Source organism: Trichoderma breve, chromosome 4 (genome assembly GCF_028502605.1).
Source record: "Trichoderma breve strain T069 chromosome 4, whole genome shotgun sequence".
NCBI lineage: Eukaryota > Fungi > Ascomycota > Sordariomycetes > Hypocreales > Hypocreaceae > Trichoderma > Trichoderma breve.
The window spans coordinates 4,223,995-4,244,791 of NC_079235.1; the positions used below are offsets into that span (position 1 = coordinate 4,223,995).

General features: G+C 50.1%; 9 protein-coding genes across 9 annotated transcripts; 3 read left to right on the forward strand and 6 right to left on the reverse strand.

The window, feature by feature from the left end:
• Nucleotides 1–761: 761 nt before the first annotated feature.
• T069G_07551 (2OG-Fe(II) oxygenase superfamily domain-containing protein) lies at nt 762–2,146 on the reverse strand (the record flags this gene model as incomplete). The annotated part of the gene is made up of 4 exons (XM_056174761.1): nt 762–1,066; nt 1,123–1,254; nt 1,312–1,418; nt 1,488–2,146. 4 exons carry the CDS (start codon nt 2,144–2,146, stop codon nt 762–764), a joined length of 1,203 nt encoding a protein of 400 aa, XP_056028340.1.
• A 2,610-nt stretch (nt 2,147–4,756) lies between these two features.
• On the reverse strand, nt 4,757–5,794 carry T069G_07552 (EVE domain-containing protein; the record flags this gene model as incomplete). Its single annotated transcript, XM_056174762.1, has 4 exons — nt 4,757–5,052; nt 5,116–5,250; nt 5,314–5,445; nt 5,515–5,794. 4 exons carry the CDS (start codon nt 5,792–5,794, stop codon nt 4,757–4,759), a joined length of 843 nt encoding a protein of 280 aa, XP_056028341.1.
• A 1,946-nt stretch (nt 5,795–7,740) lies between these two features.
• Nucleotides 7,741–8,562, forward strand: T069G_07553 (uncharacterized protein; the record flags this gene model as incomplete). The annotated part of the gene is made up of 2 exons (XM_056174763.1): nt 7,741–8,455; nt 8,516–8,562. 2 exons carry the CDS (start codon nt 7,741–7,743, stop codon nt 8,560–8,562), a joined length of 762 nt encoding a protein of 253 aa, XP_056028342.1.
• A 1,083-nt stretch (nt 8,563–9,645) lies between these two features.
• Nucleotides 9,646–12,231, forward strand: T069G_07554 (kinesin motor domain-containing protein; the record flags this gene model as incomplete). Its single annotated transcript, XM_056174764.1, has 4 exons — nt 9,646–9,978; nt 10,047–10,421; nt 10,464–11,210; nt 11,269–12,231. The coding sequence occupies 4 exons, from the start codon at nt 9,646–9,648 to the stop codon at nt 12,229–12,231; spliced, it is 2,418 nt and encodes an 805-aa protein (XP_056028343.1).
• Nucleotides 12,232–12,966: 735 nt separating this feature from the next.
• Nucleotides 12,967–14,064, reverse strand: T069G_07555 (nmrA-like family domain-containing protein; the record flags this gene model as incomplete). Its single annotated transcript, XM_056174765.1, has 2 exons — nt 12,967–13,932; nt 13,993–14,064. 2 exons carry the CDS (start codon nt 14,062–14,064, stop codon nt 12,967–12,969), a joined length of 1,038 nt encoding a protein of 345 aa, XP_056028344.1.
• A 1,050-nt stretch (nt 14,065–15,114) lies between these two features.
• T069G_07556 (uncharacterized protein) lies at nt 15,115–16,172 on the reverse strand (the record flags this gene model as incomplete). Its single annotated transcript, XM_056174766.1, has 2 exons — nt 15,115–15,756; nt 15,819–16,172. 2 exons carry the CDS (start codon nt 16,170–16,172, stop codon nt 15,115–15,117), a joined length of 996 nt encoding a protein of 331 aa, XP_056028345.1.
• Nucleotides 16,173–17,263: 1,091 nt separating this feature from the next.
• Nucleotides 17,264–18,158, reverse strand: T069G_07557 (uncharacterized protein; the record flags this gene model as incomplete). The annotated part of the gene is made up of 2 exons (XM_056174767.1): nt 17,264–17,806; nt 17,865–18,158. 2 exons carry the CDS (start codon nt 18,156–18,158, stop codon nt 17,264–17,266), a joined length of 837 nt encoding a protein of 278 aa, XP_056028346.1.
• A 1,007-nt stretch (nt 18,159–19,165) lies between these two features.
• T069G_07558 (peptidase s24-like domain-containing protein) lies at nt 19,166–19,810 on the reverse strand (the record flags this gene model as incomplete). Its single annotated transcript, XM_056174768.1, has 3 exons — nt 19,166–19,388; nt 19,441–19,655; nt 19,730–19,810. The coding sequence occupies 3 exons, from the start codon at nt 19,808–19,810 to the stop codon at nt 19,166–19,168; spliced, it is 519 nt and encodes a 172-aa protein (XP_056028347.1).
• Nucleotides 19,811–20,376: 566 nt separating this feature from the next.
• On the forward strand, nt 20,377–20,769 carry T069G_07559 (uncharacterized protein; the record flags this gene model as incomplete). Its single annotated transcript, XM_056174769.1, has 2 exons — nt 20,377–20,475; nt 20,560–20,769. The coding sequence occupies 2 exons, from the start codon at nt 20,377–20,379 to the stop codon at nt 20,767–20,769; spliced, it is 309 nt and encodes a 102-aa protein (XP_056028348.1).
• Nucleotides 20,770–20,797: the final 28 nt, after the last annotated feature.

The window sequence follows — 20,797 nt, forward strand, 5'->3', positions numbered from 1 at the left end:
TCAACATGCGGTGAGGGGTCAAGGCTTTTGACTATTCCCTGCGCCATGTCGAGGATATCATATTTGTTCCATCATTGGCTCATGCATGCCCGCTGGCGCCCATTGACAAGCCGGGCCTTGTTGGTCTTGAACGGTTCGCAATGCCCGCAACTGACTAGCTGCTGCATCGAGCGGGTTAGCAATTGTAACATGTCCTTTGAGCAGTGATGACAGCGCTATGCCTCATGTTAACTGCCGCTATCTGACTCGGAAATCGAAAGAAGCGAGGCGAGACTTGACACACATCTCCGAGCCTTTCTGCCGTTACTCGAGAGGCTGTCGGATCCTTGATGCAACCAAAAAATTCGTCAACAGAGGACTTGTCTGTGGGCGAATTGCCAATACAACGTCATGCTTATTTTCATTTACCCGGTTCCCCGAAACGTTTTATTGTCGACATCTTGAATCTTCAGATAAGAATTCGAGGAGACTATACGGGTATGTTCAAGTAAAGTTCAGATCGTATCCTGCATCTGATATCCCGTAGCTTTTGGCGCACTAATATGGGGCCAGGTTGCATTCGATGAGCCGTCTACCGCATCTAGTGCAACTCAGCGGCACCAAGCCGAGAGACATATACGAGTACGCGCCGCCAGGTATTTCTAAAGACTCAAACTTTCAGCTATATTGAAAACACTAGAGGTATCAATTGCTTGCTATATGGACAACAGTGAAAAGCAAATGCGCCAACCAATCATCCAGCTAACGTGACACACACCATTTTACAGTACGTCATCGCCGCCCCGAAGCTCCTTCGACTCAAGTAGCCGATACCGACCCTCCTCTTGAAGCCGAGCAGTGGTGACGCGGTCGGGGTAATTCCTTAGAAACATGTTTGTGAAATGCGTGCCGTAATGGATTCCTTCAATTGGCGACTGTCCGGCATTGTAACCCGGCAGCGGCCGTATGACGGATCGAAAGTTGGGCTCGTGAAAGTACGCAAATGCGAACCGTTCACGGACGTTGAGCCCGACCTTGTGCGGTGTTGACTGCAGAACATTGTTGGTCATGTACTGCATCATATCGCCTGAAGCAGAATTCGTGAGCTACGATTTCTTGAACAAGTTCGTTTGGGAACCTTACCTGGAAAGACTGTGAATGTCCCAGCAACCGGAGGCACGTACACCCATCCGGCCTCGTTTTCCCGTAGTCCAGCTGAGCTTTTTTCCCAGTTGGAAAATCGTTCGTTTTCATGCGGTGGCCGGACAAAGAGCCCTGGAGCATGTCTCGTTAGACTTGCAGATCGACAGGTGTACGGGGAAAACTCCATACCTCCAACGTCATCTTGAGCTGCAATGACAAGCAAGCCATAATCAGTATGGGAGCCAATACCTCGCCCCTTTTTGCCTTTGCCATTCGTCCTGTCATTTTGCGGAAATCTATTGTGTTGCCTGATCAGTAACGGCCACGCTATCTCAACCAAGACGGGGGATACCATGGCTACTTACCTCAAGACACGCATGTGGTGCCACCCATCGTTTGTGTATCTCGTTAGAGATCCTGTGGGGATATCCAACCCCATTTCGATCAGCTGCAGGAGCTTCTCTCCAGATTCAGCCAAATCATTCATGTATTTGGTCATGATTGCTTTCATGTGCTGGTCCAGCCACGGGCATGGTCCATGGCATGGCCAGCCTCGGGCGACCCGTTCATCGGTGTGCGGAAGGTCTTTGGTTACGGTGAAGATTTCTGAGTAGTCGGCAATACCGTCTGTGATCTCCTCACCGGAGGCAATATATCCTGAGTAGCTCATGTCGTCTACACAGGCCTGCTTCAGTGCATGTGGCTGGGCGAAGAAGCGCCTACTTGCGGCATTGGCGGCTTGGTATAATCTCTGCTGTGACTTGGACATGCCAATTTGGAGAATGCCATCTCTGCGCCAGGCGCCAATCATGGCATCTGCTATGGCCTTGTCGGATACAGACCCCGAGACTTTTTCGGGAAGGGTAAAGGTTTCCAGCCTACCGACTTTGGCTGTGAAGCCTGGGGGCATGCCATGTCTTGCGGCTGTTTGCGCAATCGCTGCTGCTGTTGACGCGGCGCGCGCCTTGGGGAGGAGGTGACGGGCTACGTCTACACCCTTATTTGCGACCTTGACGACCGCCATCTTCTCTTTGAGGGAAATTGTATTATGGGGGCTTATGGAGAAGCTGTCTTGTTCCCGGTGAACTCTATGATGTCGTCTCTTGAACTGTTCAACTTCACAACAATACGAAGGCCGCAGAGGGAGGGTGAGAGCGAATATAAACCATTTGGAACATCAACATCCACTGTGAGGGCTTTGGATGCTTCAACTCAACACCCGACCGCCATTTACGCATCTCTGCGCGAGGTTACCCAAAGCTACCACTAAGCTCATTACACCTTTCCAAGCGCAGCTATCTTTCGTTCCATGTGGTGGCCAAGGTTCTGCCTCGTCAAGAGGCAATTCCCAACCACGTATGCTCACCCAAATTCTGTGCAACAATGATTCTCTTGTGGTTTTGGGAATTGCGGGGCCTCGTGGATGGGTTTGTATGACCTGCTGTTGAACGATTGAACGAATTTGGGGCGGTCTGAGATAGCAAAGGGTGAAGTATGAAGCTAACAAGGATAATTTCTTGGAAGAAAAAGCCGAGTGACGAGCGATGCAGAACGCAACAAGGCAACCCAAGCAAGCTACTGGATCTGCCCAGTTCTCATTGAAGCGCTGAAATGAGAACGCTCACAGTGTGTACAAAATGAACAGACCTCTTAGGAACTCATATCATACTGACCGCCTCGATATTCAACTGTCCTGTACATGAAGCTAGCGGGCCGGTCATGTCCGGACAAGCGGTATCAGTGGCGGAGAGAGCATACCATATACGAGGTTTTGAAAGAGATTCCATTTGCCCATCTATCAGTCTAGGTAGTTTCGTGCTGCTGTCACACCTAGGCCATTGGGCCATCCGCCATGACGGATATGCAGCCGGTTGTAGCCCAAACCTCGGTGAGCTACCTGAAATCACACTACTTGTCTATCAAGGGTGTTGATATAGCACTGCTCGCAGCCATAAACGGCGTTGAATTATCAAATCTTCGCTATCTGCTCTCTTGCCGGCAGCAGTTGCCTACCACGTGGACGTCATGAATAAACTGCCTTGATTGCTCTTTTCTCTTGCAAGCTCACACACTGAAGTCGGGCCAGGCGAAACTGTGTGTCTAAGTGACACAAGTTGCAACGAAGTTACCTGCGGAGTTTGAGGCGCAGATGCGGTGGCCCTTCATTGGCCACTCAAACAATGGAGGATGGATTTTGGACACACCCATCCGACGTCAAACTTTGGAATTTGAGTAACCTAAGAGCTAACTGAACGGGAGAACGAATAACAGAAAAGATATGCGATACCCTAACCGAGGTCGAACAAGGCTGGGGTAAAAGGAAAACATCGGCGCATATCCCAACGAGATGCTCGATCCCAACGACAAAGACCGATGCTGAGAGTGATGACGCGAAGCTTCATCGACTATTTGGGCTGTCATCGAGGAATCTGCCCTTGCTGCTCGAACACAAATCTGGTGGACTATATCTAGAGCAAGATCTCCCGGATGTTCAGCTAAGAAATTTTGGATCTCGATGGCATATCGGTTCCGACAGGCTGGGAGGCCAGCCTTGCCGAGAGTGCTCCCAGGGCGAAGGCCTTGACTACCTGTGTTTTTGCTTGACCATCGACCGATCTGGTTCTTGGACTATGGAGGCTTTGGACCAATAGTCAAAGCTGAAGAGCGAGCCACCGATGGGAGACTACGTTGTTGAAAGCAAATCGTCGCCCAATCATAGCTTTGATGCCCAATGGCGCCTCCATCACTTGACCCATTCAGGCTCACTGAATATACGAGTCCGTCTCCTTGCTTCGACCTGAACATGGCTCCCCCATCCAGATTCTCATTGCCTCCCTCGTCGCGGCCGGCTTCGGTCAACACATGGAGCAACATGACGTCGTCAAGTATCGCACATGAAGCCGCTGGCCACTCACGCTTAACTAACTACCGTACGTGCAACCCATCAACCATTCAAGTCAGACAAACACACAAGTACCGTGAGGGGCTCCGGAACCCCACGCAGAGGGCCAGCCATCGGATGAAGCTATTCAGACGATCCAACGGACTGCCCTCTTGCGTGCTTTTGCCATCTCTCAACCTCTGCTTCCTCTTCAGCGAGGGAGGAGCCGACTGCACCCGACCCCGTGCAACCAAGCGCAACCTGATCCGGCTTATTTCGCGGCAGTCTAAATATGCGTATGACCAACTCTGGTGAGGTTAAAACAATCCTGTGCAACTATATCTGAAAGAGGGGCTATGTTCGGAGAGGAGACGCATCGTCCGTGGGATACGCGCCACGCAAATATCCTCTTTTTCCTTTTCTCTTTACTTCTTTCACTTCGGGGTCTGAAAGACGAAAAGGTGTAGGCGTATTCGTCATTATCGGAGAGAGGCAACTCGTAATCTTTTGTGAAATTTCTTCGTATTAAGGTAATGTTACAGCTGCAAAGGAGAAGAAAAATACAAACAGCGTTGCTCAGCATATCATCACTTACGAGAACGTACAATCATCGTCATGAGCAACCTGAAAAGACGGCCAAAAGCTCTGACTTGGCCGCCGCACTTTTTATCTTTACAGCTCATCCTCCATTAAGCATTCAACCCCCTTTCTCTCAATCCCCCTTTCACCAAAGCTCCCACCCCAACTTCAGGCTCATTTGGTCAACTTGGTCGTCTCGTGCTTCAGTCCAGCCTCCTCCGCCTTCTTATCCGCAATCTCACAGAGCGCCTTCCACTCCTCCGCACTGACTCTGCTCACGCTCAACCGGCCCTGCTTCAGCATCTGCATGTTCTCCAACGGACCCCCCGGCTTGCCCAGCTCGCGCAGCTCCTTGAGGCCAATCGGCACGGCAAACTTCTTTCTGAACTCGACGTGGACCAGGCTCCAGCGGACATTGTCCTTTGAGGATTGCGGGTCGTAGTAGGGCGTTCCTGGGCGACGAGCGCTTCCTGGTGAGATTGCGTTAGTTCCCTTGTATGAAAAGTGATGAAAAGGGTGAAGAGTAGACTTGCTGTCTTCGGAAAACTCCTTGACAATCTCCATGATGCCTGCGATGCCGGGTTCTTTGCAGTTGGAGTGGTAGAAGAAGGCTTTATCGCCCTGATTCATGTTCCTCATGTGATTGCGCGCCGCATACGCTCTTATTCCTATCACACTTCAATCAGCATCATATGCCATCCTGCTGCCAGAAGTCTCTTGAATAAACTCACCATCCCATCCTTCAGGCTTCTCCTTTGCCCGCAAATCATCAATCGAGAACCTGACGTCAATGCCATTCTCAAATCGCGTCTCCGGCTCGGCCTTCATCAGCCAATACCACTCGCCGTCGTGACGCGGTGCATCTGGGTTCGTTGCCGGGATGGAGTCAATGTCCGGGTCTTCAGAGACGGCGCGTGTCGCTTTGTCACTACCTGATGATGCCTTTTCATCATCTTCATTCTTTGCATTGGTCTTCTTGCTGTCCTTTTTAGCAGCTTTCTTCTTGTCGTCTGCTGATTTGATGACGCTCTTGGTTTCCTTTGCAGTAGCAGCACGCTTCTTGGTTGGAGCAGCGGCTTTCTTCACTTCTGGCGTAATTTGTTCCTTTTCCTCGGCTTTTTTAATTGATGCTGCCGCTTGTCGTGACGAGCGTCGCTTAGCCACTGGCTCAGCTGCCTCGCCTTCATCTCTGATGCGCTTCCGTGGAGGCATGTCTAATCTGTTGTTGGCTTAAAGAGGGAATATAATAAAAACAAAAAAAAGTAAAACAATAAATGAAGGGATCTAGTAAATTATCCCTTCTCTCTACTTCACGTATCAAAAACAGCAGCAACAACTCAAGCAAACAGAGTGAGTGAGTGAGTGAGCTCCCTCAAGGTACGTACAGCGCACAAAACTCTCCGTCCCCAGCGCGTCAGCCATACAAATCCAATTTTCCATCCAGGCACGCGCTCACCTTCCGCCACAATGTGGCTCGCCCTCGCACTGGATCCACCCCCAGAAAATCGCTAGCACAGGCATATTTCCCTGAATTAGCCGTAGCTGGGGCGCAATCCCAAACTGCCGTGCCGTGCCCGTCTTATTTTCTTCCCTACCCTGCTCCCCGGTTTTATACGAAATACGCTGCAGGCCTCCGCAAAAAGACAAAAAGAGCCTCACTTTTTCTGTAACAAAACTTGTTTTTTTGAGCCCAATATTTTTTTAAGCGCCCAGACCTTCGCCTGGAAGCATCGGATGGGGGGCGCAAAGAATCCTTCCTTCGCTATTTTCGGGACCAATGCCGATAAATACGGATGGAAATGGACCATGGCTGCGTGGATGCGTCGCGGGCGGGTCGCGCTATTGGTTGGATAGAGTGGATGACTAAGTCACAGGGCTGCAGTGATGACTCAGCCACATTGTGATGACTCAGCGAGTTGGAGGACCTCATGGCAACTTGACCTTGGACAACGACGACATGTTTTCGCAGAGATATCTCATTTAGTAGTTGTAGAATCAATTGAATTAATTGTGTAGTTAATGTAGAGTGTGATGAAGATGAAAAATAATCCAATTTGATGATGCTGTCCTGGTACTACGAGTCTACGATGCACTTACACGGGGCAGGGCGACGACGACCATGGATCGATGGTCCAGAACATGAATTACAAGCGATGACAACAGAGGCAATTGTTTGATTGGATTGAAGTCGACGGCATAGGGCTAGCCAAATGGGTGGTGTCAGGGTATGTGTTGTTATGCAAGAGGGAGAAAAGGCCTCATTGCTTCTAAGCGGTGGCAGGCTTTCGGCCATGGCCCCTTTAGAGCAACTGAGGAATATCAATTCGACAGCACCAGCGATAATGACAATGGGTGAAATTCGACCGCAATTGGCCAATGGAGGAAGGAAATTGTAAGGCTGCGTCGTAAGCTAGCGACGTAGCACAGCAGAGTTCCTAGGACTTTGGGTGGGAGATGGTAGGAAATGCCCCCTGGCCAAACGGCACGACGGTGACTTGAAAAAAAGGCATGCATGCCTGCATGGAATGAGAAAGCATGTAAAACAATGTTTTCGAGGGCAGGACTCTCTCTTGGCACCCTCATCCTTGATGAACTGAGTCTTGATGCCAGCGACGGTCAGTTACCCAAGAGAGTGTCATGTAAGTGTATGTGTGTATATGTGTGTATGCATCTCGGGGGAAGTGATGGCTGACGACGGGAATAGTCCAAATAATGCAAAGCCAGCATGTCTGGGGAGTTGATGCGAGTTGATGAGGGTGATGACAAAGGGTAGCATGTGCAGAGTTGTCAGGAGGATGAGGTAGGTCGGGGGAGGTAGTGTCAGGTAGAGGGCCCTCATTGGCTGACAGCGAGGGGGGCCTCCTCGGCGTCCCAAGGGTATAAAAGCCGGCCCGTCCCAACTACCCTCCTCCCCATTACTCTCCCCTCTTCACACCCGACAACTCAAACTTCATCAGAAAACAAGAGCAAAACATCTTTGAGAGTTTGATCTCACCGAGTCTTGCTGTTGCATCCCCCTATACATCATCCCCCTGTTAGCTTTCGTCCAACACCTCATCGTCGCCTCCCCCCTACCTACCACTGGGTGCCGATGCAACTAAGGATAACACCAACTCAAAGAAACTGCCAGCATCATATCCTGCATCATTGAGAGAACCATGAGCTCCATCAACATGGACATGATGTCGCTGAGTCCCCCCAGGGAGCGTGTCATGAGTCTCGACTATCACAGGGCCGACACCAGAAGGGCCCGGCTCAGCAGAATGGAGCCTCGAATCCACAACGCCGCCTTTGAGGATCTCATGCCGCACAAGAGCCACAGAGAATACCGCTCAGGCCATTCAGCGAAGCATTCACGTTACTCTGAAGAGTATGAAGCCGTTGATCAACACTCCTCATCACATCGTTCGTCACGTGAACTCGATTCCGTCCTAGTTCAGCCATCAGTATCCTCAAGAGGTGTCAGAAGCCAGGACTTGGCTAGAGAGCCCAGAAAGTCCAGAAAACACCATCTCCCCTCCCCTCCCCCAGATGAGTCTCATCGGTATCGTCGTGGTCAGGTAGAGTCTTTCTCCAGTGCCTCCAGAGCAGAGAGAAGTCGCGACCTCCGGGGGTTTGGCGCTTGGTGCGATCCAATCGTAGTGCCACAGCAAGAACTTTTTGCTGAAGACCCTTACGACAAGGAAGAGATTGCTCAGAGCAGGAGATCAACCAGATCCAATGCTCCCAGCACACCACGGGATCGGCTGTTGCCCATGCCCGAGCTCTCGCCCATGCCAACCCACTATGAATTCTGTCCTTGTTGCATTCAAGAGGAGGGCAGAATCAATGAAACGTGGCATATGGCAGGACATGAGAAGATGGACACTCAATGTAAGCCACTTCGGGGGGGTCAATCCCGTCACTTGAGTGGTGCATACTGACTATCGATAGTGGAGTACGCAATTGCATACATTGAGCGAATGAGGTTCAAGCAGTAGACAGGGCGACAGAATTGTGACTTGAGAAGAAGAAGAAAAAAAGGTGCGCGGAAAGGCAATCTGTGAATGACGACAGTGGACAATGGCATATGGCGTATGGCGTTTTTGTTGAGTGACGTGACCGAGGGAATCTTTGTGTTTCGCGCAGCGACCTGTAACCATTTTCAGACTTGAGTAATAGTAATGAACGCATCTCTTATCGCCCTTGCTGAAGTAGAAGAGTGGCGAAAAGCAAAGAAAGGCTCAGAATGAGCTGCAGCCCAGCCAACTTTGGTGGTCAGGTGTCTTGAAAGGACATGGTTCCTCAAACGCTAGGCACCATTATCCAATCCAAGCCAGCGGCTGCTGAGTCTGCCTAATGACGAGCATCATGGGCGAGAAGCCGACTGGACAATGTCGCGCGCCCTTTGAAGGATCTTGTCGTTTCAGGAGATGGAAAAATAAATGAATGAGGCATTTGATGAGAGATAGAAGAAGATTCCAGCATGTTCTGGATGAAATGATGAGGAGTGAAATGAGTGTTGATGGCTGAGTTGTTGCAGCACATGCATGAGTGAGTGAGAGAGGATGAAAGTCCTAGATTGCGAAAATGAGGGGGTGGATCAGGCTGCCAGATGGGGGGACGGGAGCTTACAGTGTCCTGCTGCGCCGCTTCGGGACCGAAAAGATTAGGTTACAGGGCACTCTAGGCCTATCAGGCAGTCTGAGGATTGTGAGGCTTGACTCTGGGGCTGGTGGCTGGTGGCTGACAGCACATCCATAGGCTAAAGTCCGGCAGTGGATGGACGGCTTCACCCGCGCGTCTACTGTACTGTACTCTAAGTGGATGCTGGGACTCGCGCTTGCTTGGGCGTTGCCGGGCCAGCAGAATCCCCTAAAAGCCGTTGACAGGATAAACAGTGGAGCAGCGCATACAAGAATAATCCTGACCCCTGGGATCCAATGCATCACTAGATTGATTTGATTCACGTCTAACCAGCATCCAGCATCCAGCGCCTCCAGTATCATTTTCTCTTTTTTTCTTGCTTTTTGCTTTTCGTCTCAACACGGGATCGATCCGGCTGCATTCGCCGTCACATCGCCATGGAGCTCGCATCCAAATCCCAAAACCTCTTCAACGTCTATCTCCGACTGCGACCCCCGTATCCAGGAGCGCTGCAGACGGAGCGCATCCTTGACGTCGAAGCCGCTGCAGACAACCTGCATCCGTCCCACATCACGCTCAACCCACCACCGGATCGACGAAGGGCCATCGAACGGTTTGGCTTCACGCAGGTGTTTGAAGAGGACGCCAGCCAGCTCGACGTCTTCCACTGCACGGATGCCCCGTCTCTGATCGAGGGCGTGCTGGCGCCCCATGGCGGCGATGGAACAGATGCTGTCGTGGCCACGCTTGGTGTCACGGGCTCAGGCAAGGTACGCAGACGGTAGCGGGAGATGCAAACGCTATGCTATGCGTCCTTGTCCATCTAACCTGGCGGCAGACGCATACGATCCTTGGCAGCCGTAACCAGCGAGGCCTCACTCAACTGGCCGTGGACGTCATCTTCCGATCAATTAGCGACAACATGGTCGAATCCGCCCAGTCGCCAACTCTCGACTCGCTCCAAGCCTGCGATGCCTCCGAATCTACCCTCGTCACGGCACCCTACTTTCTCGATGGCATGAATGGAGATATACCGCAGGGGACATACCGTGGTTCCGGCGGCTCAAGATCAACCACGCCCATGATGGTACGAACCCAGTCAACCCTCTCGTCGATCAAGACATCCACTCCCAGTAAAGTTCCGCGAAGAGTTCAGCAAATGCCTGGCTCCTTTCCCGATTCAGCAATGTCAAGCCCGAAAAGTGTCAGGCCTGTCAGTGAAGCTGAGGAGACGCTGCATAGCAAAGGGCAATAGAGTTGCTCGGCGCAACCGTCTCTGGGAATCAGCAGATCCAACACAGCGGCCAGAATTCCGTCGCCCAAGCGGGCACTGGAGCGGCCATTCATGTCTTTAACCGCCGCCAGTCGCCTCAAGACAACAGCTAAACAGAACATAAAGGGCGAAAGTACGTTTTCGAGTCAACGACGAACCCTACGCCGAAATTCAACTTTGCTCAACTCGCTTCCCTATTCCCCGGATGTTAGCGACTTTGTAGTGCCCTGCGATCCCGCCGCCGAGTACGCCGTCATCGTATCCATGTACGAAGTTCACAACGACCGCATCTACGACCTTCTCACCCCCGCCAGCAAATCCGCCGCTAACAAAGACTACCGCCGACCCCTGTTGTTTAAACCTACCGAACTATCCCCTGATCGCAAAGTAGTTGCTGGTCTTCGCAAGGTAGTCTGTACCGATGTTCGAGAGGCCCTCTTGGTGCTTGAGGCAGGCCTGCAGGAAAGGCGAGTGGCTGGTACGGGGAGCAACAGTGTCTCGAGCAGGAGTCATGGCTTCTTCTGCTTCGAAGTCAAGAAGAGGTCATTTGGTTGGCAGAACAACTCATGGACTGGGAGCAAGCTTACCGTTGTTGACCTCGCGGGTAGTGAGAGGGCGAGGGATGCAAAGACTCAGGGCGCAACACTAGCAGAAGCAGGAAAGATTAACGAGAGCCTCATGTATCTTGGCCAGTGTCTCCAAAGCCAGAGCGAGGTCAGCGCTGGCAGAGTAAGTTGATCCATCTACAGCCGAAACCAAATGGGAACAATTTCTAACTCTGCGTCAGGCCAATGTTGTCCCTTACAGACAATGCAAACTTACCGAGATCCTCTTCTCCAACTCGTTCCCATCCGCGGCAGGATCCTACTCTCACACTCCGCGCCGAAACCCCCAGCGAGGCGTCATGATTGTTACGGCTGATCCTCTAGGCGACTTCAATGCAACATCCCAGATTCTTCGCTACAGCGCTCTTGCTCGAGAAGTCACTGTTCCCCGTGCGCCATCATTTACGGCCAATACGCTTGCACCAAGTCCCACGGTTTCCACGCATCACACCAGGCCGTTTGGCAATGCCGGCTTTGGATCTATGAGAAGCCATTTTTCGCCTGTTAAAGCCACCGACGAGAGAGTGACCATGGAGATTGCCGCGCTGGAAATTGCCAGAATGAGCGAGGAAATTGAGCAACTCCGTCAGGAAATCGAAGTGCAGAGCGAGGCCCGTATTATAGCCGAGGCTCACCTCCTTAGTACGGAGGATCGAATGATTGACATGGAGGCCGCCGTTCGAGAGGAGTGTGCGCTTGAATTCGAGCAGCGTCTTGCTATGGAACTGGCTCGCTTCAAAGCATCCATGCAGATCGAAAAGGAGCGGCATGAGGAGCACTGGGACCGCAAGGTGGACATCTTGGAGCGCGGCCTGGACACGGGCTTTGAAGAAGACTTTGACAAGGAAAACGTCTTGGTAGAGAACCTTACCCAAGAGGTCGAGCGGCTGCGACGCGAAAACATGATCCTCAAGAGGGAGCTTTCAAACCGCAGTCCGAGCAAGCGGAAGCCCCTGGAAGAGCGCGAGGACTTTGTGCTTCCCAGCGGCAGCGGGACGCCCAAGCATGACAGCGTGACGAGTATCAGCCGCAAGTTTGAACGCATCAAGATTAGCAGCGACGTGGGTGGTGCCAATGGGCCTAGAAGTCCCAAGAAGGTGCGCAGATTGGTGGCCAGGCGCTGGGATGAGCCGGATGATGTTTAGATTTGGAGCAAATTTGCAGGCATTTGTTTCCCTGCGCTGTTCATATTTTCTTCTGGACATGATTTTTTGAAAACAACTGCCTTCTTTTTATATTGCAGTGTAATTGGAAAAATGACGATGCCACGACCTAGATATCAAAAGGGAGAGACATGCATGTGGGCTTTGGGAGGATGGGATGGGATGGGATGGGATACCCGTGATTCAGGAATTTGGCGATGGAGGGAATGCATGGAAGGTTTTTTATTGGGTGTTTTATATTTTCATATTGTTTTTATTGTTGATTTAGTTGTATGGATTGATAGCATGGACATAGTATTCCTGTTTCATAAAGGCTTTGCAGGACATTACTGTATTAATTACTAGTATCTATGATGTGTTTCTATATGAACGACTTGTTCGATATAATTTATTAGTTTTGCTGATGTAATTGTGTTAGAAGCCATGCAGTCGGATAGCTGCAGAGAGCATCAAAACTTCGTGACTTACAAAGGAATATAAGAAGAAGGGAATATCTCTTTTCCTTATGTAGCCTTTCAGAGATATATGCCGTCTTTGTCATATACCTCGCTGCAGGATAGTAGCTAAAATACTATTCAATGGCCTCTTTGTCTTCATCACTCTTCTCTTTGAGATCTAGTATGGAGGATTGCTATATTTAATAGATGTCATTTAATAACATGTAGGACCAGTAATATATGAAGAGCTTTGTTTCTCGGAAGCAATTCTAAATTTCATTCATTTAGCAGCACCTCCGTTAATCTCTTTCCAACTATTCCCAAATCCTGCCTCAGCCATCTTAACTGCAAGTTTTGTAGCTTCATCGAAATTCTCCTTTGGTAACCCAAGCTCCTTATTAGCCAAGCCGTATTTAGCCTCGTAGTTACCATCACCATTGGGGAAATATGTACGTGCAAACATGGCCATGCCAAAGCCCTCAATGTTACCAGACTGTAGGATTTGCAGCCCTCGCTTATATCGGGTATCCGTTGGCTCGTGGTCTATCTGCCAGTCGTCATCAGTCGTACCCATTACCCGGTGTAAGCTATCGAGCATATCTCGTTGCGAGGCCAGGAAACTAGAGATATACAGGATCTTATTCCGCCATTGAGAGATTGTTGGCGACTGATCCATTTCGTCATCTGGTAGTTCTTTTAGGCTAAGGAGTTGTGCCGCAGCCCTGCCGCATTGCTCCCATGTTGACATGTTAATCCGCGTGTTACCGTCATCGTAGAACGTAACCTTCTTGTCCAATATATCAAAGCCACACCATGGGCTACCGACAGAGAGAGAAAACTCATACCAAAAGCCGCAAGTCATGTAAATCCAAGACATGCCGGCTTGTTCCACACTGGCAACACCAGCTTCAGCAGCAGGACCGATCATGATGTCCGTCATTAACGCCTTATTAGCGAAATCGGGGGCGTATGAGTTAGGCATAACCCACGATACGCCGGCTTTGGCTGCTGCAGTGATAATTTTGGCCTGCGTATCTCGAGCGGCTGTTGCAGCAAGAGTGATGAAAATAAATTGTTGACCCTTGAGCGCGTCTATAAGGGTTTGCTCATCATCGTAGTTGACGCGAATAACGTTGACCAGTGTAGGAAGGCTAGTTTTGCTATCGAAACGAGTAATAGCGGTAACGTTATATTTTCCAGTTTTAAGTAGCTCAGTGGCAATAGGCTTGCCAACTTCACCTCCGGCCTGGAAATTCCATTAGTGGATATGTAGTGACATGAAGAATGAGACTATTATAGGTCTTACACCGATAACGGCAACGTTTTTAATATAATTAGTAAAGCCTGCAGGCTGATCTTTGGCGTATCTGATTGACATGATGAATGATTCAATTGAGTGAGATACAAGCAAGTAAAGCACTGTTTGTCTTTGCTATATTGACTTAATTTATTCTTCACTCAAATACGAGCAATGATCCTCTTCTTCATATATATTCCTTTACTTTACAAACACCGCCTACATTTATGCAAGTTTTCCGACTTCATCTTCATTTTCCGACTTTGTATGCGTTTCCCGACTTCACGTACATTTTCCGACGCTTGAAGCTACCAACAGCCTGCCGCATTATTAACTGCTTACAATGAAATAAAGGCAATCTAGGCCGAGTAATGGCAATAAAACTACTAATCACCCAGTTCAATGCTTATACAATCCACCTAGAATTAATAAAGCAGCTTATTGAACCATAAACTTTGGTAGTGTTCGCAAATCCAGTTGTGCCGACAGCGTGGTACTCGGTCTTGCTCGGATGTCCTAGAAATGCCATTTTGATAGGAAGATTTGATCGGTCCATGATCAGTTGATAGCTACTTAGGATTAGCAACTAACTCGAGCTTGACTCCACTCTTTGATATAAAAGAGGAATATTTCTCGTAGCTAGGGTATAAAGACAAGACAGTTGAACATGACTCCTGGCCAAGACAGTGGCCTCGTCCATGGGAGAACGAGATTACAGCGGCTAGATCAAACGGTTCCGTGACCTGTTCTCGCGCCGTGGGCTTTGTGGTTGTTGTGTTTTGTTTTGGGTTCAAGAGCTAGTTCAAAGGTGCGCTTCCTAGCTGTGAACAAACACTACGTTTTAACAAGGCTGCTTGACAGACCGAGTGATCAATCGCAGCTAGAAGTCATAAATAAGCTGGGACTAGCCCGGCTGGGCAATGTAGATAAAGATCACTTCTGTATTGTAAATAAATAAAATAACATAAAATCATGTGCTTCTATCCATGAGACTTGTACATTATAAACTGGGGGGTATATTCAACATGCTGAGCACAACCAACGCCTTATTAGTTCTTTCAAAAACAGAACAAAAGAACAAAATCACTCTTCCACCGACATTATTCCTCTGAGATGACATCCCGAACCAACTCATGATTGCGCACCACCGGCCTCGTTCTGCTCCTCAATGTTATTCAAAGCAGGCTCCTTGCCCTTGCCCTTCCCCTTGCGTTTATTCCTCCAGGTCCTTTTCTCACTCTCTGCAGGAACCACATCCCGATCCGCTACAGGCTCCTGAACCGGAGCCGGAGCCTGCATAGGAATAGGATCCTGTGGAATCATCTGCCATCTCTGCTGCAGCATCTGCGGCTGCGCAATAACATAAATCGGCCTCGAAGCAGCAGCATTCACCCTCGACGTATCCACACACGCACCCACAAACAACGTAAAATGAATCGCCGCAATCAAATACGTAACCACCGCCACAGCAATCGAAACGCTCCTCTCATGCGCAAACATGTGTTTCGCGGCGTAATCGTCGTCGTCGTCGGTACATGTCCAGACGACCGTTTGTGTGGTAGAGTTCCATTGGTTGCCGCAGGACTGGGTGCTGAACTCGGCGCCCCAGGAGTCTTGGAACCAGGGGCCGAAGAGGGAGGTGAGGACTGTGGCGACGAGGAAGATGATGAGGGAGAGGGCGATGTGGGCGCCGGGGTGGATGCCGTGTTTTTGGAATTTGCGGGCGCCGCGGACGATGAGTTCGACGAGGGACCAGAGGAGGGCGATGATGCACTATTTTGTGTCAGTTTCTTGTTATGAAAGCTTTGAAAGAGGAGAGAGGATGGCTGGCTTACAGGAGGAGCAGCGGATATGACAACAGTGTAAGCAAAGTAAGTGAAATTGAGACTGCTAAATCCCAATCCAATTCCCGCCGCCGCGAGAACGAAAGACAAAACGTGGAATACAGTCTTGGTGATTTCCCAGGGCTTGATCAAGACCGGCTCCAGGTCGTCAAAAGTCGGTATCGGTCCTGGATAGGGAACGTACGACACTTGAGGTGCGTTTGTCGCGGCGTAAATGTACGGCTGGAACCCCGGTTGCTGCTGCTGCATCGTGATGGCGGGAGGAGGGACAGTCTGCTGCGATTCTGATTCCTGGTGTTGTTGCGCCTCTGGGGGAGGAGGTGATTTTTCAGTAGAGGAAGACATTGTGCGCGGTAATTGGATGAGAATAAAGAAGTGAGGGTATTTCGATGATGTTGTCGCAAAGAGTTTTGACGAAAAGGTGATGGTGGTGCGTTGGTCAATTCGATTTACTGTTTCTCGATTCGAAAAGGCGGAACGATCAAATTTCGAGTTTCAAAACGTTCGAATGCGTCGCCCTTTTCGACAACACGCGCGACAAAGCACAAAATCCTCCCAACAAGTATACACAAACAACTTCTATACCTTTAAAAAGAATGAAACAAATAAAAAGCGCAAAAACACCACACAGAAGCCCTCACAATGGCATAAAGAGAGAAAGAAGAAAGAAAGGAAAGAGAGGAAAAGCTGACAACTCCGTCTCACGACATACAGTAGTTCGTTACTCTGCATACGAGCTTCCTCACTAGGTAGGCCACTAGACTACAACTCAGCCCTTCCCTAGCAAAACCGGCATCTCGCTAAATACTAGTAAACAGCGAGAGCGAAAACTGGGCGCACTGCACTAACTGCCGTCTTTTTCGTCTGACACAAGATGCTACCATTACCGCATGAACGGCATGCAGTCAGTTATCTAGCTAGACTACTTACACGCACAAGAACCCCTGTAATACGCAAGTTTTGGGTACTGCCTTTGAACCTGATTGGTGCGAATGGCGCTGCTTGAGACCCTATTGGCTGGTTAATGTCCAGATGGTCAGAGACCGCTGGATTCGGCCGTTGCCTGTTCTGGAAAGGAGCCAGGGGTAGCTTAATCTTGCCATGGTCTGAGGGGAGGGTCTCGGATGGAGTCGTTTTGCAAGGGTTTCCTAGGGAATAGGCAGCAAAGGCCCCCATCGGGCTGAAGAGAAAAATTAAAGTAGTGACTCCCGGCTGATAAGACAAGAGTCAGAGATGAAAGACGACGATTTCAGTTTCAGGCTGGTTGCCCAAGGTTATTAAGTATCATTAGAGAGGTATACGTGATCTAAGTTGCGGCCAGCCACGGCCAACGCTCTTCGTATAATCATATCACCAATAAGCTCAAAAAAAACAAAAGTCCCAATACATAACCGTTCCATCTCTTGTCTCGCTTCTCAAACTAGCTTCTCTTCCCTTTACGCCGGAGCGTAAAACTCCCTAATCGCAGGCCCCTGGGTGGCGGCAGGAGGCTGCATCTGGACAGCCTCGGTAGAAGCATCGTTCTGCATCGGTTGCCATCCCTGAGTAGCAGCAGGCCAGTTTTGCGGCTGTGCAATCATCATGATGGGACGTCTGGCGGCGACATTGCGTCGGTGGGTGTTGATGCAAGCGTCGATGAAGAGGCCAAAGTACAGCCCAAAGATGAGACAGGTGATGACGGCAGCACCGAGAACCTTGCCACGGGGATAGGTGTCCCTGTATGGATCACAGCTGTCACTGCCACTTACTGTGTGCAGGTTCCCGTTGCTGTCGGAGTAAGTATAGGTGCCGCAGTCTTCATCATCATCTTGGTAGGGGTTCAGAGCCACGTATGTGCAGAGAATGCCGCCCATGATGCTGGAAAGCATCCAGAGGATGAGGCACATGCCGACGTGTGCGCCAGGGTGAATACCCTTTTTGAATTTCCGAACAGCTCTCGTAATCACTTCAGCAAGACTCCACAGCATAGCAATACCGGCCTGTAGTGTGTAAGTCAGGGTTATCCAAGCAAGTCGTGAAATAAGGGGATAAGCATACAGAAGGGGCTGCAGCAATGGCACCGCTGATGTTGCCATTCTGCAGAGACGCCAACGAGAGGCCCAAGCCAATGGCGCCCAGAAGAACACCAGCACCATGGAATCCCACTCTCGTGAACGCAGCCTTCTTCGTCTCCTCCGGAAGTGGCAATACGGGTTGCTGGCCCGGGTAGGGTTGGTAATATGGCTGGTATCCAGCAGCAACCAGCTCTTGGGGAAGAGAATGTGTCGGGGCGGGCATTGCAACAGGCGCCGCAGTCTTTTCGGTGACTTGGGGAGTCTCTTGAGAAGCCATGACGACAAATGTTTCGAGGTTGGTGACAGAAATTAAGAGTTGAACTGGCAAAGAGCTGCAAAGAAGGATAAATAGAGTACGTGCTGGTGTATAGAAGCGACGCAAATCTCCTCAGACGGGCAAAATCAACTATCGAGTAAAAGCGCAGTGAAACGAAGGGCGTGCAAAACGAAACGACGGGCTGTAACCAAAAGCGTTACAAAAGCGAGTGTATATCCCAGATTTGGGCGGCGAGATTTGCGCTGCGAAAACGAACGACAAAGCGAATGACTACGAGAAGAAATGGGAATCAACCAACATCAAAGCGAGGGCCGGCGCGCCCAGGCTATTAAAGGCAGCGGCACGGCTGAGCAACGGGGAAATTGGGCCAAGGCCCCATGTGTTTAAAAAAAAAAATGCACGATAAATGGTGGCGAGGAGGATCCACATCCATGAAGCGACTCCTGTAGCCAAGCGCTGCTATTAACCGCAGCTAACATGCTTCTAGGCTGTGCAGCTAAAGAGGCGGCATTCAGCAATTATGGAGTCTCTCTGCTTTGGGAGTATGCCGAAAAAGAACAGGCCAGTGTCACCAGCCGCCATGGCTCAAGGCAAAACGCTGATGTGAGCAAATCTCCTCATCCTCCTCGTCGCACATCAGTCTCGAGTCTGTACAACGGGGCAGGGCAATTGGAAGTGCCAGCTCGGATGCCAAAGCCATTTTCAAGGTTCTCGAGACGATCTCTCGTGCCCCAAACCTCGTATAGGGCATGAAGGGGCGCATCGTGAACCTAGAGAATGGCTTTATCAGTCGAGCCGACATTCCCCATTGCCGAATCATCAAAGCATAGGTGGCCTCAAAATCTATCACTCTATTGATATCCATGCCACTTTGGGCCCGGAGCTGCCTGGGAAATCTTTAGCACCCGTCACAAGAATATCGCAAATGGCTAGCATACCGTTTATCCTTTGCATCTTGACTGCAGTCCAACACTTCTTTAAATTCGCCATATATTGGGCATCATATTTTATTCCCGTTGTAACACCACCATGAGGCCCATTATGCCCAGCATTACCGTTTTCAACCATGGATATTCCGACAGCAGGATGGTGACATAGCCGACAAAAGGTACATACGCAATCACGCTGCCGATGATGTCGGTGCGCTCCAGGTAGTCTTGGCCCTTGGCAAAAAGCTCAGTGTCGTCTGCCACGTTGTTGTCTCCCTTTGTAAGAAACTTTGCCTTGTCGCTAGTAAAGGTGTTAGTAAACAGGACAATGTCGACGGCAAGGCTTTACCTACCCATGACCGAATTTCCGCACGACTCGATGAACAATGGGAATATCCTTATCCTTTACGTTGTAGACAACAATTTCGCCGACCGAAGTTTCGCTAATCAGTTCGCGGTTCCAGAGCAAGAGCAGATCGCCTCGTTGGAATGCCGGCTCCATGCTACCACTAAGAACGACGACGATGGGAGAGGGAGAATCAGAGACGATGGAGAGGCCCTTCCACATCTATTATCCAGCAATCAGTTAGCTTCATTTCCCATATCAGAAGGGGTCTGCGAGGGATCAGCGCAGCAACGCACCATGAATGCTGTGGACAGCACCAGCCCAAAGTTCATGAGCTGGGCGGCGAAATTCCGCGGGTTCTGGAGACCTGCAAACATTTTCGCCTCTCTCTCTTCGTAGTGATTTGAATGAGGAGTGTCGAGTTGAGAAAGAAGAGGTTTGCTGCTGGGTCGAATGGCCAAAATATAAGCAAAAGCAAGCTGGATGTTTGTTTCTGTGGTGGTCTGATGACAATGCACTGGGACCCAAATTCAATTAATGGGCAACGATCTGGACATGGTGGCTCTTTTGGAGCTCTCGAGCCAATCAGATGCTGCATTGAGTGGTGGGACCCACAGGTGTTTAAAGCCTACTCGGGTACGTACCTCATTGCTGTTTTGGGAGGCTTCGGGACTCGAGCTCGATCTGCGGGGAGCCGATCTGATGTCATTGACAAGGAAGCCATCGAAAGCTTGTATGTCATCGCTTGTAATCTAGAGGTTGGGACGGGCGGTATAAATCGAGGACAGACGTCTTTTGTTCTTCCAGCTGCTCCGAGCACTACAAAGATACCATCTACAACAGTAAAGCTGAGAATTGCACCAAATTCCATCGCCGTTCAAAGCCAAATCATACCAATTCAATTACATACCCTAGACCCAGATATTATACTACAATTGCAATCATGGAGGGCGGCAACAACAACAACAATAACAGCCAGCAGCAGCAGGGTGAGGCGGGCTTGATGGGTGCTCATGCGCAGTATATCAAAGGCGTCGGAGAGGTATGGATTCGATCATTGCAAACCTACTATATTCACTCTTCGACTTGTATCATCATCTGCTAACCACAATTTCTTCTCTTACAGGCAACCATTGGCAGTATTAGCGGCTCGCAAGCCTGGTCCGCATCGGGAGCGCAGGATAAAGCAGCTGCTCTCGAAGCCCTGAAAAAGGCCGGTGAGAAGAGGGATCCGAACCAGGGATATGGAAAGGCCGAAGAGTGGGCTGGAAAGTTGACTGGGTGCGAGGGCATGCAGAAGGAGGGCGCGGCAAGTTCGCATAAGAGGAACGACTAAAGGGAACGGGATTTACCTGCTGCGGAAC